General features: G+C 35.1%; 1 protein-coding gene across 7 annotated transcripts in view; it reads left to right on the top strand.

Moving 5' to 3' along the window:
• PARP8 (poly(ADP-ribose) polymerase family member 8) overlaps positions 1-20,260 on the top strand; it is a 172,598-nt gene that overhangs the window by 138,733 nt on the left and 13,605 nt on the right. For 5 of the 7 annotated variants that reach the window (XR_005358488.1, XM_038535141.1, XM_038535139.1 and 2 more), the window contains 10 exons: positions 6,021-6,146; positions 7,424-7,489; positions 10,022-10,089; positions 11,781-11,829; positions 12,926-13,038; positions 13,282-13,354; positions 14,567-14,636; positions 16,894-16,967; positions 18,103-18,172; positions 19,063-19,147. Coding sequence is in view for 4 of the 7 variants with exons in the window: in XM_038535141.1 (XP_038391069.1) it covers positions 6,021-6,146; positions 7,424-7,489; positions 10,022-10,089; positions 11,781-11,829; positions 12,926-13,038; positions 13,282-13,354; positions 14,567-14,636; positions 16,894-16,967; positions 18,103-18,172; positions 19,063-19,147 (794 nt within the window). In the remaining 3 variants the exon portion in view is untranslated. The remainder of the gene's footprint in view (positions 1-6,020; positions 6,147-7,423; positions 7,490-10,021; positions 10,090-11,780; positions 11,830-12,925; positions 13,039-13,281; positions 13,355-14,566; positions 14,637-16,893; positions 16,968-18,102; positions 18,173-19,062; positions 19,148-20,260) is intronic. The other 2 variants (XR_005358489.1, XR_005358490.1) reach the window with 1 other exon arrangement.

Genomic DNA, 20,260 nt, shown 5'->3' with positions numbered 1-20,260 from the left:
TGAACGCACGATTTACAAATATGGACCTATAGTTCATAAAGAAACATAAGAAAATTTTCAGCTTTACTGAAACCAATGGGAAGCTAAATGTGAAAAGAATTACCAATCTGTCATTGATAAAATTTACAAAGATGTTTAGGAAAAAATGAACATATAACAGACATTTAGTTCAACAAGTATCAAACACCTACCATGTAACAGGCATTACACCAGATGGAACTACAACAGTTAACCTAGAATGACACAGGCCTCATGGATTTACATACATCCTCTTAACGTAATCATTTCACTGATTAACTAAACTGAGATATGTCCACTTGAAGAAATACTAAGGAAAACAGTTGTAATATAATGAGTTCTTAATGACCAATAATACAAACAGTATAGAATTGATCAGATGTAATGTGGAAAAAAAGATCAGATGATTAAATTTCAAAAATATGGCTTGATACTGCTCCTATACCAAACATGCACATATTTGCATATTAAAGGCTCTCAGAATCCCTGAAACTAAGAAAATGAGTAGCCAGTATTTAGAAGATTTCTCAAATATGTGTCTGACCATGGTAGGTCTTTTCGTTTCTTTTCGTTTCGTTTCGTTTCTTTTCTTTTTTTCTTTCTTTTCTTTTTTTGGTGAAAGTTTTTCTCATCAATTGGAACTAATATTGCTAAAAAAAAGATACTTTAATATATGCTGTTTATAGTTATGTAAAGTGCTTGCTTCAGCAACACATATATTAAAATATAGCTATGTAAAATGATTAAACTTCACAGGTGTGTGTATGTGAATATACATATATGTATACATTCATAGATAGGTATGTGAGTATATATGTATAAAATATATAAATTTAATATAAATGAATTATAAACAATATATAAGTAAAAATTATTCAAGTGGTAAAGTTAACATTCGTGCATTTGAGTGGATATAAATTGCCCTTAGACGATGTGAAAAGGGAAGGTATCGGAGCCTGGAAATAAATAATTAATTAGAAGGAAAATTTTTTTTGAAGATTTTATTTATTTATTCATGAGAGACACAGAGAGAGAGAGAGAGAGGCAGAGACACAGGCAGAGGGAGAAGCAGGCTCCATGGAGGGAACCTGATGTGGGACTTGATCCCGGATCTTCAGGATCACACCCTGGGCTGCAGGCAGCGCTAAACCACTGAGACACCAGGGCTGCCCCTAGAAGGAAAATTAACATCATGCTAGCAGTAGGGTAAGTTGATAGATTATTAGGTGCTTTTTGTCCCCTCTTATTATAGATTCTCAAAAAATAATGGTTGTTAAAGAGAAGTTAAATTTGGATTTTATAATGATCATTATAAAACACAATTAATCATATCAGTTTAGTGACTCAATTCTAAAGATCAGTATCCAAAAATCAGAGCGTTTAGTGATTCTACTCTGAAGTGGAAAATTCCGTTCACTACTTTAAAGCAAGTAGCCAATATTTTGGTTGTAATTCTAAAGATTACGTGGAAACCGATTCTCTTTCTAGACAGAAAGAAACTGTATGTCAGTAGTCCTACTGTGTCAATTGACTCCTGCATTTTAAGTGGTTCTCTGAGGTTGCAAGAATATTCCTTAGAGGGATGCTGTAGGAGGTTGGAGTGGGACAAGAGTGTCTCAGCAGCAAGGAGTCCAAGCCCCTATATACTGTTTCAACCAAAAAAGTTCCGTTTTATTTCTTTTGTGTTGAGCTCTCATATTTTTTTTAAAAAAGAATCAATATTGAAATGTTTGAAAGCCATTGATCTTCAGTTTTAAAGTCCTCTGTTTTCCAGAATACATTATATATCTGTAGGCCATTCCTATATGTGCCTTGCTTATTACTCTCCTGGACTTGAATTTTCACATTTGCAAGTGCTCCAAGGTCTTCCTTACCTGCAGAGGAGGGTGGAGAGAGTCTTGCTCTACCAGTTGGGTTGTATATAATAATGACTTTTGGAAGCTTGTGATTCTGTAAACCCACAGACTTTTTCTCCCTCATCAAATGGCCCAATTCCCTTGCCTGAATTCTGTATTTCCCTATCCTAATATCTTAGCCTACAGATTGCCTCTTCAATTAGAGTATCCAATCTAGAAACAAAGATGTCTTGCTGGCTGTAGCACTCGCTATTATGTGCTAAGATTCCACTAAGAATCTTTCATTTCAGGGCATCGGTGTGACTCAGTCAGTTAAGCATCCAACTCTTGTTCTTAATTTAGGTCTTGATCTCAGGGTCATGAGTTCAAGCCCCATGTTGGCTCCACTCTAGGCATGGAGCCTACTTAAAAAAAAAAAAAAAAAGGATCTTTCATTTTTAATGCTGGGAGTGGGGAAATACATATTTTGGGGTAAAAGAAATCATAGTCGTTGTTATCTTTTATTTTTTTAAAGCAGACCTTTTACTCTATGGAAAAATTAACGTGCAAATGAATACAAATCCAGACAGTGTTATACAGATCTTTGTTCAAAAATTCTAACTGCTAACTTCTGTAACAGATAAATCATAAAATTACAGGGGCTTAAGATGATAGACTTTTTCATTTCTTGCTCACACTACTGTCCAGTTAGAATGTTTGTTGGGCAGCTTCCTGTGTGATGATTGAGGGAACTGGACCCTTTCTATTGTGTGGCTGTGCTGTCCTTAGTACATGGCATAAGTAGAGGCAGATAAAAGTGGAGAAGGTGCACCTGTCTTTCTCCATCAGCACACCCCTTTCCACTGCTGACCCATTGGTTAAAACTAGCCACCTAGTTTTAGCCTTACCCGGACAAAAGGGGTGGAAATGTACACAGAGCAGCTGCCTCCAGTCAAGAGCTCTATACAGGGGGAAACAAGGAGTAGGAAGCTTGGGTGGACAGCTTGTCATTTTGCTGTGGTAGTTATGTTACTTCTCTGAAGTTGGCTTAGAACATTATTAGCAGAAATATTCTAATTAAATTCTCTACCCCTATGTCTATTATTTCACTATAGTTTACTTGACTCCACTGGTGAAATTATTGGCAAAAGAATGCATATAATTTTTGGTAATTTTGATTGTTTTGATGCTTCTGGCACAAGGTATTTAATAAATATTTGATTGAAAGGGACACACTGTTTAGGTTATATTACTGTATATATTTGTATCTTTATTCTTGTGGAAGAAAACACAACGCAAAATTTACTATCTTAACCGTTTTTTAAGTATACACTTCAGTAGTGCCATTTGACTTGTCGTGAAATAGATTTCCATAACTTTTTCATCTTGCAGAACTGAAGCTCTATGTCCATTAAACAATTCCCCTTATGTAATCATCATTCTGCTTTGTGTTTCTATGAATTTGACTACTTTAAATACCTTATAAGTGGAATCTTACAGTATTTGTCTTTTGGTGGTTTATTTTATACTGGTTTATTTTATACTGGTTTATTTCACTTAGCGTAATGTTCAACAATGTTGTAGCATATGACAGAATTTTCCATTTGTAGGCTGAATAATATTTCCTGCATGTACATACCACATATTGTTTATCCATTCAACTGTCAATGGACATTTTGGTTGCTTCCATCTTTTGGCTATTGCAAATAATGCTGCTGTGAATATGGGTGTGCAAATAATATCTTTAAGATCTTCTTTGAATTATTTTGGCTATATATCCAGAAGTGGGATTGTCCCTTCTTGTCAAGATTATATGGAAGTTCTATTATTAACTTCTTGAGGGGCTTCCATAGTGTTTTCTGTAATGGCTGCACCATTTTATAATCCCATCAACAATGTACAAAGGCTCCAATTTCCTCATGTGCTCAACACTTGTTATTTTCTGAGTTTTTGTTTTTGTTTTTTGATAGACACCATCCTGCTGGTTGTGAGGTGATACCTCATTATGGTTTTCATTTGCATTTCTCTGATGATTAGTGATGTTGATCATCTTTTCGTGGACTTGTTGGCCAGCTGTATGTCTTCTTTAATGAATTGTCTATCTGGGATTTTTGCCCATTTTTAAATCAAATTATTTAATTTATTCTTGTTAGTTGTAAGAACTCTTTATATATTCTGGATATTAACCTTGTTTCAAATATCTGATTTGCAAATGTTTTCTCCCATCCCATGCCTTTTCACTCTATTGATTGTGTCCTCTGATGCACCAGAGTTTTTAAGTTTGATATAGTCCCATTTGTCTATTTTTGTTTTATTGTTTGTGCTGTGGTCTCAATCCAAGAAATCATTGCCAGGTCCAGTGTCATGTTTTTCCCACACTGTAGGAATTTTATAGCTTAAGGTCTTATGTTTAGATCTTTATGCCATTTTGAGTTAATTTTTGTGTGTGGTATAAGATAGGCATTCAACTTCATTTCTTTTTGCATATGGATATCCAGTTTTTCCACCATCATTTATAGAAAAAGCCATTCTTTTTCCATTGAGTGGTTTTAGTACTCTTGTAGACCATTTGACCCTATACATAAAGGGCATATACCTTTTTAAAGCTTCAATTTCATACTGTGACATGTGAATTTTTTAATTAATTTTTTTTTTATAAGATAGCACCAATTCCCTCCCCACCACCAGAGTTTCAGAAAAGGCTATTTTATTTTACTGATTATTCTTTTTCAGGAGTTTTTATTTGGATTTTTCTTTTATTGGGAGAACAGATAATGCCCAAAACAATTTGTATCTAGGTTAAAGCGCATCTCTCTGGGTAGAAGGAATGTGAGTGTGGGTACAGAAGCCAAAAAAGGATTTTATTATATCTTTATTCTATCTATTGCTTTGAAATCATATATATATATATACACACACACACACATATATATATTTATATATACACACACACACACACACATAAGTGAAATAGTGTGTTGAAAATGTATAAGCTGTTTCAGTTCTACTGTTTCCTGAGTGAGTCTTATGGGATATATATCTATGTACTTTGGAAGTGTTATTTATAGATCACATATCCAATGGCTTGAGTGTTGCTGATTATTTTAGGTCACTGGAAATTCTGGATGCTGTGATTGGGGTGGATGTGTTTTGTGAGTATATATACAACATAGTGAGCCCTACTGTCATTAGGTCACTGTGCCCCTCTCATTAACCACAGAATCAAACATTGTTTTACTCTTACTGTACATTTTATAAATGCCTGTCTAAAAAATTCCTAGAAATATTTTTCTCTGTAAAGATTAAGTCCACTGCTTTCCTTATGATGTCCCTTATCTTCACACTATAGGGATGTCTGTTCTGGTTCCTTCTCTCCATTTAGACAGTGTTGGTTTTCTTGATTCATTTGCCAGAAGCATATTGTTTTGGGAATTGGAGAGAGGAGCTTTGCTCTAACCATTAAATAACACTGCTTCTTAATTGTAGTAAGAGGTCCCAGAAGGACATAGGAATAAAACCATCATATTTAGCATATCCAAGTTCATTTATTAATGGCCATAGGCAGAGAGTAAGAAGTAAGATGATGTCAGGAGCTTTACTGTTCTTGGAGCACATCAGACTCACTTCCTGAATTTGCAGTTTCCATCACCTGGAATGGTTTCTCCCAGAGCTGTATCTCCTTCTCTTATCTTCACTCTGGTCTCTGTTTAAGTATTACGACCTTCCTAGCCATTTTGAAGTCTCTAACACCTGCTTAATATTTACTACAGCATTCAACACAACCAGAAATATATTTGAGCATATAGTGAACTGATTATTTTTTTGTGCATCTTCTCCATTAGAATATAAATTCTGTGAGAGAGGAGCTGTCTCTCTTGTGCATGTCTGCCATAGAGCCTAGAGCAATGTTGGAGCATAATACGAGTTCATAACAAAGACATACCAGGACATAATTGGAAGCAACAGCAACGCATGTCAGCTATTTCAAGCTAATGGTTAAGTTTGGTCAAATGTGGTCTGAAGCCATAAATTACAGATTTGAGAAGTTGATAGCAATTCTGAGGCTTTCCTACTTAACTTCCATGACCATGAGAGGGAGGAGTAATGAATGACAAAGTGTGTGCTAAGACACCAGGGACACTAACTGTTTTATGTATGTGTTTCAAGGTGGTAGATCTACTGGTCTCCATGTGTAGGTCTGCATTGGAATCTCCTAGAAAAGTTGTCATTTTCGAGCCATATCCTTCTGTGGTGGATCCTAATGATCCTCAGATGCTGGCCTTCAACCCCAGGGTGAGTACTTGTCCTTGCATGCCCCAACCATCCCCTGTAGCAGCAGCTGTGATTTTAGTCCTTCTCACTTTCTTCCTCCTGTCCTACTCATTCATCAGGCCCATCCCTGACCTGTTGTGGACCACATATCCATCTAGTAGATACGGTTCTTTCCCCAAAACTCAATTTACAGCCTCCTTTGATCTTTCCCATATCTCACTTCCCCATCCTTTCATCTATTAAAATCACTTTCAGAACTTTGTCTTTATGAAACTAGACCCACTTCATCCTCTCAAATTGCCATCTTTATACATACTGTCTGCCTGAAGGGCAGGTGCATAGCAGTAATAAATTGCGTGGTGATGGTTGATATGATGAATTTAATTTCACCATTTTTTGAGATTCTAGCTTTAGTATCACCTCATTGTCATTTTAAATGTTGTGGATAAAAGAACCGATTTTTGCTTTTCTTTTGTATTTTTACCTAATCTTTCCTCACCTTCTTCCTTCCTCCTCCCCAGTTATCTGAAGATCAGTGAAAGTAATAATAATAATAAGTAATGCCATATTGTTGACCAACTGGCATTTCTTAAGAAAACAATTTTATAGATATTTGTGGAGATGAGGCAGGATCCTTCTGAGAGAGCAAAATTTTCAAAATTTGAGCCAAAATTGCCTTAGTTTCTATTACTATCCATCTTGAAATCATTTTGTAGAAACAATGGCTATATAAAATGCCCTTGGAAAAGCTTCCTTCCTTCATAAGTGGCAACAGTACACATAGCTACAGTATCCCTAAAGATGAATTATAAGTTAAGTGTGTGGTGTCATTTATACACTAACTATTCAACTAGTCTACTCTTTTGGTAACAGTCTTTCAATCAAAAGAAAATAGAAGCAAAATGATATTGCAAGATTTAAAGTGGATTTTTGTATTTTAGAAAGATTCTATTCTTATTTTATTCATCACGGCTTAGTTTTCTTTTTAGTGAAATTAAGAATCAGGAGCCCAATATCTTTTTTTTTTTTTGTATTTATACTTTTCCCCCTGTAAGCTAAACATGATTTTATGTACTTATATTAGGATTGGTATTGCTTTCTCTTTTCTTCCCTCTCAGTTATACATCGTACATCCTAGAATTATCTTATTTTAAAGCCTTCCATTTTATGTACACAACACAGTCAGTGCTTTCAAATCAAGTCTGATGGAAAATCCATGTACAGAAATATGTTCCTCTAGTAATTTGTAGGCCTGCAAAGGCTTATAGTGAATACTGTTTTTCTTTCCATTCGAACAGAAGAAGAACTATGATCGAGTAATGAAAGCGCTGGATAGCATAACTTCTATCAGAGAAATGACGCAAGTAAGTATATCATCTTGTGGTCTTGTATGGTTCAGTTTTGCTTGAGTAAAATCGTATTTTAAAAATGTCTGAGAGTATTGGCTGTGTAGTGAAATGTAGATTTTTCTGTTAGATGGGAGTATAATTAAAGTACTTTAAAAATAAAGATTGTGGCGTACTAGGACGTTTTAATTAAATTACGTCAGTGTACTGGTGGGCTACCACTGGGACTTTTGGAAGGTAATTGCATAATTGTGATCCTAATGTTCTCTGCAACAATTGGAGTATGTGGAGATGTGTCGAATACCTTAAAGCAAGGGTTAAATTTGGTACCATCTTCCTAGACTTTCCGTTTTAATTAACAGTAGTGATTTTATTTTAGCACATTATTTTAATGTTAAAAGAAAAACAAATATTCTATCATGTAAATTGAACGTAAATAGTTTAGAACATAGAATCTCAAAACAACTTTGGAGGACACAAGACTCCTCGAGAGTATTGAGTTTATTATATTTGTAGACATTACGGAGGCTTGGTGATGTTTGATGAGCAAGAATTGAGGTTTATTATGAAAGTCTTAACATACCACTGGGCTATCGTCTAGCTCTTCGGAAAGCAAATACTACTGAATTATTGAGGCCTATCCATTGCCAAAGATTTGGAGAAAGGCTTAAAACTCATCGTGATAAGTAGAAATTAATAATCTATAATTGACAACAATACACACTATGGGTTTGGTTTGCATACGGTGGTTTCAAGGCTTGCACTGCCTTAGAGACCCTGGGGGCTTGTAAGTGTTATCCTACGTCATTTCTGTCTTTTGGAAAAAGTATTGGATTCCTTGAGGCCTGCAAATCTTCTGTGCCACTCCTCCCTTCTTCCCTATCACCTCCACTGTACTTGAAAATGTGCTCCCAAGTACATTTTTGCATTCTCAGATTTGAGTTTTGAGTCTTTGGATAGTTATTTATTCATGTAATCAAATATTCATCCATTTGTTCAACAAATAGCGTGTGTCGGATGATGGTAAACAGAGATCTTTAATTCACAAGTTATATTATTTGCTTAAAAACCATCATCCTTGCTAGTTGTTTTTCTTTTTTTTTTTCTCTTTTTTTTGCTAGTTGTTTTTCTATGCCATACTTTTCTGTATCACCTGAATTCCTTTTCAAACAAATATTTATTATTTGTATAAGGAAAGGAAAACAGTGAAGCATTTCCGCTTGGGGGAAAACATGAACCTACTCCAGTGGCTTAAACAAAGTTAAGTAAACATTTTTTAGTCACCAAAGGCTTTGGTGGCAATAGGATATTTATTATACTATACCCCAGACCCAGATCATTCTTGAACGAAAATAGCTACAAAATGTTGACTCTGGGATCAGCTCTCTGCCAAAATTTACTCCCTTTATTCTGGGTCATGTGTAAGCTATTTTAATAGAAGGCAGTGGAGATGATTGGGTGTCAGCCTAGTAAGTCAGAGGTCTGTGTTGTATAATTTGCTCATCAGTGATGCGGCCTGTGACCTTGGGCAAGTTGCTTAATTGCTTGATGCTTAGCTTCTTCACTGTCAAGATAGTAAATAGTAATGCTGCACCCCCTTCCAGTGTGCATTCCTTAGGGATGCTGTCAGATTTTATTGCGTCAAAACCTTTACTCCTCTCCAAGTAAATTTAACATTATATTGTCCTATTTTCTAGAAGGTACTTACTGCTTTCTAGATAGACCTAAATTGTCACAGATGGATTGCCTTTTGTTCTGTGAAAAGGTTAATTGTCTGGGTAAATTCCATTAAATACTTTGAAAAGAAGGGTTCTTCTTATGTAAATATTGTCCAGTTGTCTCTTGTAAAGCTCTGCACCTAAGTCAGTACCTTCAGATATGAGTGTGAAGGGTAACTATTACAAGTTTTGCTTTTAATGTTAGCTAAAAGGTAAAAACAGTCATGCTCAAAGAGAAACAGCACCTGACACTTGTTAAAGGGATAAACTTAACTTGAGGGCTACGGTGGGGGAGAGTGACTTGCAGTGCGAGGGAGGTCACCTCCAAGTAAGACAAAAGTGGCTGGGTTTTTTTAAGTGAGAGCAGAGAAAGAGAGGGAGCCATGGAAAAGTAGGGGTCTGTGGGGAATAGGAAATAACAGGAGAGATGAGTAGAAAATTACTAGAAGGCTAGCAGTGTTGGTGGGTACAAGGTAGGTACCTTGTGTCTTTAGGCAGCACTGAGTTTTTCTCCATCAGAGACTCAGCAGGGGGCCTAGGATCACCTTTAGACATGGCCTAGTGCATGGGAGCCAGGCTAAAGCTTGAGGAAGCCTCTGGAGCAAAATGTTGGGGCAAGTCCATTGTGCCCCATGAAGTTGAAAGTTCACATCACTTGATGGTGTAGGGGGACACGTAGGGTAATTGTTGCTGTTACCTTGTCACAGCCACAAACTTCCGGGTTTAACTAGATTAGACATACCTGTTCAACCTCATTTTCCTTTTGCATAAAGGAAAAAATTAAAAGGAAAAAAAGGAATGTTTACAAGAAGTATAATGACTTATTTTCCAGGCACCATATCTGGAAATCAAGAAGCAGATGGATAAACAAGACCCCCTTGCTCATCCCCTACTGCAATGGTATAAAATTTTAGTTTTCCTTTTAATGAAAACAGAATCATTTTCTACTGCCTTCTTTAAGGGGGAAAAAAAAGGCCTATTTTACAAGACCTGCAATGCTACAGTTCTACAAGCCTCTGAGGCCTGGTGATTTTACAATCAGAGTCCTTAATGACTCTCACTTTAATTAAAACTTGTATATCACAAGGGGAAGAAAATGCTGTCCTATGCACTACACAGATATACAATGTATTTGACAGCAGTTTGTCTATAGTTTTAAAAAATGTGATTAGCTGGATTATATGGTGAAGCTGTTTTGGTTCATTTAATTTTCTAGTTAACTGGGGACTAAGTGACAAAACTCACTGTTTCAAACACTTATTGAAAATCTTTCTAAAATGTCTGTCTTAACAAGAACAGTATAAATTTGATGAACTCTGTTTGATGGCTGCAGATGATGCTCTGTTCAGAGTGAGCCTGGTGAGGGGTATAACCTGCATGGAAACTAGGAGGGCTCACCTGATAATAGGAGAGCCAGTTGAGAACACCCTTCCTACCACACCTGCTTCAGAGCCTTTGCCCTCTGGTTTCTTATTTGCAAAATGAAGACAATAGTATCTACTCCCCATATCTATAAGGGTTTTATATACAAATCTCTTTGAAATCACTGAAAACTTAAGGACAATGGAATTCACCATGATTATAAATGCAGTAATACAAATGTAAAGATTACAAGAGATTGATCTGAATAAGACCTATTTTATGCTGCAACCAGGAAGTTTTTAAAAATTATGGAAAGATAGGCAAAGGAGAAGGAATGATTCTGGTTACTTTCATTTAGAATTTTACAATAATCATTTAGTGTATTAAAACTTTAAAAATTAGATTTGGAGGTCTTCCTTCTTTGTATCTGTTATGACCTATTATTGAAATTTTGATTGAGTAGAATAACATATTTTTCACTGTAATTTTTTACATTCTCACATTGCCATATTCAAAATGAAGGTAAAAATCTCAAATATCTAATCCCCCCCACCCTGTAGTCAGCCTGATTATTAACTTTTAATTATTTGTGATCATTTTCTTCAGCTTGTTTGTTAGTCACTCTTCTTTCAAGGAGAAAAAAAATCCACCAAAATATTTTTTTAGAGTTTTCCCTAGTTATTAATTTCTGTACTGAAAAACACAAAATAACTAGTTCTTTCAGATACCTGAATGTAATGTTTTTCAAACTCAGCGTCTAAATATGGTGAATAAGCTTTTGTGTACAAACCACTGTATATATCAGCACAATGATCCTCATATATTTAAAGAAAGAAAAAGGTCTTCGCCAAAACTGATTATTAATTAGACAATGTAGGGAAGAGCCAAGGAAGCAGATGTGTGAATCAGCTTTGCATCTAGATGATCATCCTTTAAAAGTATGTTTAGAAATGTTCATTTTGCTGATATCTGAGGTTGTAATAATTAAAAATCATTATCTCTTAGGCTCTAAGGAACTACTTCTCGGATTAAAACGTTCTTTTTTGTTACATAAGCTCTTTAAATTGCTTCAGGAAGCAAAGAAAAGTGATGTAATAAGTAAAATGATTACTTAATTTAGTTAATGTCACAGTAAACATAAGTTTCAATCACTTGCCAACTAAGGAAAAAAATCATTAAATATATTTGGCATATATTTGTGACTGATGGATTATTTTAATTAATTTCAGGGTTATTTCAAGTAATAGGTCACATATTGTGAAACTGCCAGTTAACAGGGTAAGTTGGTTTTTCACTTATATATACAGAAAGGGAAGAGTCCTGACTAGTGGGAGAAGTGATTCTTGTGATTTTTAGTCAGCTTCTTCAGAAAATTGAAGTAATCTCAGGTTAGCCCTAATTCCTCAGTTTGAAATTACCATATGTACACCAGCTCCAGGTTTTCCCAAGAAATCAAATTCAAATTCAGGCTGCTGCCCCGAACTTTTCAGTAAGTAAAAGGGTCAGTATGAAATCATTTAGTTATTCCACAAGTGATAGGAAGAATCGAGATTGACCAGAAACAGGTAATGTGCTTTTTATCATTGTCAGTTTCTTGTTGGCACAGCTCCACTTTTCCAGAGCAGAGAAGATATTGCCTTATCGGCTTAATACACTTACAAATAAAGGAAAAGCTAATGGACTCTGATTTCAGTTCTGATCAAAAACCTAAAAAGAACAGTATCCAGAATCTTAGCTTTCCTGTCTATGAAACTCTAAACTGTGAGATTTCCTTTGTATTGTCGTCCTATATAAATATATTCCTAAGTGAAAGGGCAGCAATTAAAAAATTTTGTCAAGTGACTAATTCAAAAGATTCTGTTTTAATTTCTTTTCATGAACAAAGGGGAAACTATATTTGAATGTAGGCAATTTACAATTTTATAAATATATGCAAATAAAGCATGATGATAATTTTTGCAATTTTAAAATCTTGAACTAACTTTTCTGCTTAGCAAACTCAGATATTTCCCCAGTTGAATAGCTACTGTATACTTAGGGAATTTAATAATAAAAGTCTTAAAAAGAAACATAATTAGGAAGGCAGATCTGCTCGGACATGATTACGGAGTGTATTCCAAAGCTAAATATAAATGACTTTGAATTGTCTGTCTCCTATTACTTTTCCATTAGCCTAAAGAATTACCCTTCATATCAGCAACTCCATATGATTTATCATTTATGCGGGTCTTTCTTTTTAATGAATGGTCTTGTTAATGTAAGTTAGTGTGGCTTGAATCTAGATAATTCTTAAACCAGTAAAATTTGAAATTGTCATCAGTCTGATACGTGTTAGTTTTGACGTATTTTCATTTGTCATTATTTTAAATGGCAGCAACTGAAGTTTATGCATACTCCACATCAGTTCCTTCTTCTCAGCAGTCCACCAGCCAAAGAATCTAATTTTAGAGCTGCTAAAAAACTCTTTGGAAGCACCTTTGCATTTCAGTGAGTATGGCTTGGTCTCCCAGAAACGTGTGGGGAGGAAAACATTCTTTTAGTAGTTGGCTATTAACCCTGAATAGTCCCCTGCCTGAGACTTGTCTTGGATATTCAAGACTTTCAGATGGTACATGACTTATTGTATTGTGGCCACTTTAGAAGATTATTTTTTTTTTTTTTTTTTTTTTTTACTTTAGAAGATTATTAATGTTTGGTTTTACTTTGTCCTTCCCCTCCTCTGTGCTTTAGTGGCTCACACATTGAAAACTGGCATTCTATCCTGAGGAATGGTCTGGTTGTTGCTTCTAATACTAGACTGCAGGTAAATGTTCTGAATGCTTTCACAAGACCATATATGCTTTAGTGTAAGAGTTCAATAAGCAATCCTGGTGCTTTTTTATTATGAAAAAGGGGAAGCAAGTGGGCTTCAAAAATTATATAGAATTTCTAACAGGTATAAGAAATATTCATAAAATAACTGAAGCAGAATGGACCTATACACCATATAGGGATGAAAAGAAAAATAAATTGAATTCCCTATGAGAAAACTGTAAAATCACTTTGAATTTAAGTAGAAAAAAAGTTATCATGCAGAAAGAAAACCACACAAGCATTCTGTCTGCTAATTCAACACAGATTTCTTGAGCACTGCCTCAGTGTAAATACTTTACAAGAAGAAAGTAGTGCTAAGAATCAGCAAGAGAGAGATTGGACACCAAAGAACCATCTGCTGCCTGATTCATGGTCTCTGAGGCAGCACTGGGAGTTATTGTGGCTATAGTGTTTCTCTTTATTTCTGCCTTTCACCTCCAACACCCCCACTTCGCTCTCATTCAGCTGATTTTTATCTGACTATGGAAAGAGGTCAGAAAATGATATGCTCAATCCCGTCAGCTCTGCTGGATCTCACGCTCCAATGACAGTTAAGATGATACAGTTAAATGCAAATATCCATAAACACACACTTACTGAATTAGTATTTAGTTAGTAACGACTAGGGTACAGGGGCCCTAAAATGTAGAGCTCATGAGAGAGAATTTTTATTGTCCTGAGTACTTTCTTAGACCAGTCAGAAAGTTTCAGTTAATGAAACTTGTAACCTACAAGTTTAGAGGAGATAAGAATGGGTTGACAGCATTGCATAATGAAAGCCTGAGTAGGCTACTTTGTTGATATACTACCATGTGAGTCCTAATCACAGCTCTGTCGTGTATAATTCAGACTGTTTTGTTTTCAGTATTTTGGAGTCATTAACATAAAAACCTATTATAGTACTTTATAAGTGACTGTCTTTGTCATAGGTCAAGTGGAAAACCTTTATCAAGGATTTTTTTCTTTGGCTATGTCTGTTCATATATCAACTCACTGAATTTTGAAGACAAGGGTATCAGTAGTATTATTTTCACGTTAGACCTTAGGAAAGCACTTTATCGTTTTCTAAGAGTTAATCCTCCCAACATAAGACTGATTCCTTTCTTTTGTAAAATATTGACCTTTGAAACCATTGACTGTCCACTTTCTCTCCCCCTTTTAGCTCCATGGTGCAATGTATGGAAGTGGAATCTATCTTAGTCCAATGTCAAGCATATCTTTTGGTTACTCAGGTAAGCTTGTGTTTCATTTCTAACCTCAAGTTTGTGAGGTTTTTGTTATATCAAGTGACTGAAACTTACTTGATATATTTGCATTTAATTCATTTGGTATATGTCAGAAGCGAAAACAAAGCTCACATGTCAGTATGAATTTAAAATATCCTAGTATATATATATTATATACATAAAATATCCTAGTAGAATATGTGGTTTTTCAATTTCAAAATTAATTTCAGTCTTGTTGAGTAGTTTCTACATTTATTCCATCCACAAGGAAATATTGAGAATGCAGTATGTGTAAAACATTTTGTAGAGCACTGAAAAGTATTTGTATATAGTAGTTCACGGCCATGGATTGTAACTCTGTATCATGCCAACATCTTATCTTTGAATTATTATATATCATATAAAGAAATTTTGAACAGTATGGAAAACTTAAGATTAGAAAAACACCCCCACAATCACCCTACTTATTGACATCTTGTTTGGTGAAACTTACGAAAAAATTATTTTGGAAAAAATTGAAAGCATGTGCTAGAGAGGAGCCTGGTAAATTCAAAATATGAAAAGAATGATCATGACATTGTTAGCATTCCTTATCCTTATTCCAGGTGGTGGAATTTGGGGTGATTTCTTTGCACTTTTAAATTTGGGGGAATACTTTGCAATGATTGGTATGATTTTTTTTGAGGGGGGCAACAACTTACTAACTTACTGTGTTTAAACGTAAAGTAATTGTGCTCACTATAAAGAAATTGAAAAAAAAAAAAAGAAATTGGAACTACATAGAACTGTATAAAATAACAAGTGAAATTTTTTTTTCCTTCTCCCCAACCTCAGTGTTCTCCGTATTCCCCTTCAGACTTTCAAATATTTTTATATTCATATACCTGCATGTATAATTGGTTTTGCTTGTGTACTCCTGCGTATGTACAATTATGTGATTGTATTGCACAACTTCAGGAGATGTCATTCATGTGGTACCTGGTTAGTAAGTCTTAAGATGCTTTATTATAGAAAAGGATATCCTGAGAGGTCTCATAACCAGGTAAATGTTAACCATCTAATTCCTTTGCCTAAGTTCATGCTCTTTCAACCACAGCAAGTTGTTTCTCAGGGTTCCACCCCAACCTTTTCCAGAACACATGTCCTGAGAGCACCAGGTGGACTTTGTAGGCTTTTTGGCTCAGCCTCACAAGTCACATGGTGACACTTCCCACATATGCTATAGGTCAAAACAGTTACAAACTCCTCCATCTTTGAGGGTTGGGGTATTAGACTCCATCCCTGAATGAAAGAGTGGCCAAGTCACATTGTAGAAAAGCCCATGGCTTGAGAAATATTGTTGCAACAACCTTTGAAGATACAGTATGTCAAAATAACACTAAAAAAATAAATACCAGGAAGAATAAGGTAATAGAGAAAATAGAATAATATAATTAAAAGGACAAAACAAATTAAAATCAGCATAAATCAGATGATAAATCTCATTAAAACATAACACAATGAAAAACTAAAATGAAACCAGTTTAATAAAAGACATCCTCAGCATTGGTAAGACTTCAAGTACTGTGAAGTAACTTTGTAGTTGGCTTTCAGGCTGCGAGTTTCAGGAGTAGAGAACAGGACATTCCCTCTGAGGGATTTTTCTCACAGAAGTACATGTCTGAAACCCTACGCCTTGTTCCTCAGCTTGGCCTTCTCCACCTCTGCACCTTTAGGGGTATGTCTAACTTGGAAAGAATTATATTTACACCAGTGGCAACTTACTCATTCTCATCAAGACTTTACTAAAATAGCAACAACAACAAAAAAAACACAACGTACTTCTCAATTTTGGACAGTTTTCCAAATAAAATATAGAAAAATATCTATCTATTCTAAAACAGATATGAATTTTAGTTCTATCTAAAATCTTTCACAAAGTAAAAAGTCCTGGCATTAACAGAGTAAGCTAAAACTTGTGAGTATTAAAGACAAAAGAACTTGCATTATTTTCCTTTATTAGAAAATACAGTAAATTCCACACCGAATTAAATATAGATCAACAATCTCTGTTTTCAGTACAAAGAAAACCAAACTGAATCATCTAATTTTTAACACTATCAGAACTTCCACCCCAGGTCACAGCAGCTTCTCCTGGCACCCATCATGGTCCTCTATGCCACAAAGTCTTTGCCTAAAGTGGAACTTTGCAGTGTCACTGGATTGTATTTGAGGGATGTTGCATAGCTTTGTTCCTAAATTATTATTTTGTTGGTGTTTTCAGGGATGAACAAGAAGCAGAAGGTGACAGCCAAAGATGAGCCGGCGTCAAGCAGTAAAAGCAGCAGTGCATCACAGGTGTTGTAGTGACTCGAGTGGCTGCATGTGATGAGTGAGCTCTAGCTTCATTAGCCAGCAGGATTTCCATAAGCACGCAGGCTTTATAAGTCTGCAGAGTTATTTCAAATGGCCATTACTCAAAAGACATAAAATCTACCCTAAAATGTGATAATCAAAATGCCTTTATTGAAAAATACTCAGCAAGTATTTATTAAGCTCCTACTATAATGTTAGAGATTCCTAGGCATTGAGCTATCGTGACAGTCAAAAATAGAACAAAAAAGCATTAGAGAATTCCTCTGAGACTGTTGAGTGGCTATTAACAAATTAAATATATGTTTAGATAGAAAGAATGCTAGATGGTAGAGAAAAATGGAGAAAAATCAGGGCAAATACCATGGAGTGGAAGGGGGAAACAAGAATGAGTATTGCTTGGGGTAGTCAGGAATGGATGTTCCATCTGAGGTTACTATGTGGAGACTCGAGGCAGTGGGTGCATGAGCCGTATAGGAGAAAGAATTCAAGGCAGAGAAAAGAACAAGCATGAATCCCTTGTTGTTTCAATAGAAACAACCATTCTGAACAAATTAGAAATCTACTTAAGGAGTAATGTGATTTTAAATTGGGGAAAAAAACATATGGCTAACCTAATATCAAAAACAAAAAACTACAGATTTTCTGCATGAAATTTTCCTGAAACCTCTGCAGCTTAGTTAATGGTGCTGTGAAAATAGGTTGGTTTTGGGTGAGTTAGATGATCTGGAATAACTGATCATAATGTTTGAAAAGATCATGCAATTTTTATTTTGTTTCCCTTGAAATGAGGATGCGAGGCTTCCAATGAATATAAATTTGAGTTCTAATTCTGTGATGTGAGGCTGTTAAACTTTAATTGAGCATCTTTAGTTCACTTATCTTGAGAGTGATTTAATAATGATTATGTACAGAAATTAAGTGTTATAACAAATACAGCTTGACATTAAAGAAAGATTTCAAGGATATCCCTGCTAGTCTAGATAGGTTTTTTTTTTTTTTTTTTTTTTAAATCTGGAGTTATCTTAGTGGCTATTATTTCTTAATGATGATGAGTTCTTTTTTCACTTGAGCAACTGCCCTATTTTCACTCTGATTTTCAAATTCTTTTGGAATTTAGTCACAGAAAAAAGGACAGCAATCCCAATTTCTGCAAAGCCGTAATTTAAAATGCATAGCCTTATGTGAAGGTAGGTTGAAAGTTTTACAAACTTCACAGAGTTAATTCTCTATGTTATCTGTATTTAAGAATTTGACTGTATTTCCAGAATGCTCATAATGGGTTAGTGAAAGCATTATTCCTTGCGACCTTCACTAAGAGCACAGATGGAAAACAGGTACAATTGAGATCTTAATATAGGTGAAAAACAGAGCAGAATTGGCAAGAATTCAAACAGTGCTGTATTTTATTCTTGGCAGATATCTCAGAATGGTAATTATATTTTTCTGATCAAGTATTGCTAATCTCTTTTGTGAATATGCCGCCTTCCTCTTTAAGTTGGTTTTGGAATCTATCATACCATGAGAAATGTGAAAGATGAACCAAGCACTAAGAACAGAACCTGATAGGTCTTTCTGTTTCTACACTGAAATCATTCTTCTATTCTGAACTTGGGGTAGACAAATTGATAGGCGATTTGCAAGATCATATACTTCTCTTTGTTCTTGCTATAAAATCTAACCTTGACTAAAAAAAGCATTTTTCTTCTTCTGCTGGGAATTTCAGTAGCCACTGTTAACTGCCTTTTAAGTTTTCAACCCTTGATAGTTATTGGAGGACACAAAGTTGCTTTCTACATCATCCCCGAGTCAGGATTATTTGCTTTTGATAATAATAAACGAAAACAAGTGACTTAAAAAAAAAAAAAAACAAGTGATTCCCTTCCTATTGTTAAACTGATGGTATTTAAAACAAAATCATTACATTACATTTCATTGTTTTCACTTAGAATTTTGGCAGCTAATAAGGCTAAACATTTTTCATGTGTTTGTGCATGTGCTTTTTGCTTCTAAATTTCTAAGATGAGGGATACAGTAACTTAGAATAAAATGAGTTTTTAATTTTATCTTCCATTTACAGTGATCACCTCACCTGACCTGCACAAACATGGAGAGATATGGGTCGTCCCAAATACTGATCATGTCTGCACACGATTCTTTTTCGTGTAAGTGTAAAGGTTCAAATTTTTATGTTATTTTCTTCTCCATGAATGAGCTAGTAGTGAGTACATTATTATTTGGTCACTTTAGCTGCCAGTATGTAACAGAGAGGTAGTTTCTCATCTGAATGCTTCTGTTTTATTTTAATGAGCTGTAAAAAACATAGTGATATTTAAATACCATTAACTTAGAAGAACTGAAGAAAAACCCTCCATTGGTTTAATGAGCTGTAGATGTACATATGTGTACACCTACATGTACATACACATGCAGATAGATTATATATATACATACACATATTATCTTTATTTGTTTATGGAGTTAAAAACATTATAACTGGAAATGAAAAAATAACAATAATGAGAATGTCCTGTCCTTATAAAAAGTTGATCATCTTGGGCTCCTGGGATCGAGCCCTGCATTGGACTCCCTGATTAGCAGGAAGTTTTCTTCTCCTTCTTCCTTTGCCCCTCTCCTGCCTCGTGCACTTGCTCTCTCTCTCTCTCTCTTTCTCTCAAATAAATAAAATTATTAAAAGAAAAAGTTGATTATCTGCTTTTCATATAACAGGCTGGCAATGCAGGGCATATTGGTGTGGATTTTTTTGACACAGCTATATCATAAGAGCTGCATGAAAATATAATAGCATTATTTTTCATCCCTGAATAATGAGTGCAATAGACCTGTCTGGTCTTCACCCACACTTGCTTGACCCTCAACCCTTTCCTTGCCTGTTTGTTCTTCATCCACAGTCCTATCACAGGAAGCACCTCAGGGTAGAATGGAGTATGTCTGTTTTGTACTTTCACATAGTCTAAAGAGAAGATGGAAAAATGCCCACTGGCTTGTTTTATAAGCCATGTCAAAATGACTGCCTCAAGATTGCTTCAATATACATGCTGCTATCTACAGCATGCTATGCCTGCATCCACAGGCTTATTGACAGGCTGTTCACAATGACAGTTTTATGAACTGTCTGGTTTTCTTTTGGATGGTATGGAAACTGTGACTTTCTTATGATACTGATTTATGTATTATGCATTTATGTATCTTCTGTATTCGATACATCTTAATACATACATTACATATTGTGAGATATATACATATCTATAGATTTC

The sequence above is a fragment of the Canis lupus genome, chromosome 4, assembly GCF_011100685.1.
Source record: "Canis lupus familiaris isolate Mischka breed German Shepherd chromosome 4, alternate assembly UU_Cfam_GSD_1.0, whole genome shotgun sequence".
Taxonomy (NCBI): domain Eukaryota; kingdom Metazoa; phylum Chordata; class Mammalia; order Carnivora; family Canidae; genus Canis; species Canis lupus.
This window is presented reverse-complemented; position numbering and strand designations above follow the sequence as displayed.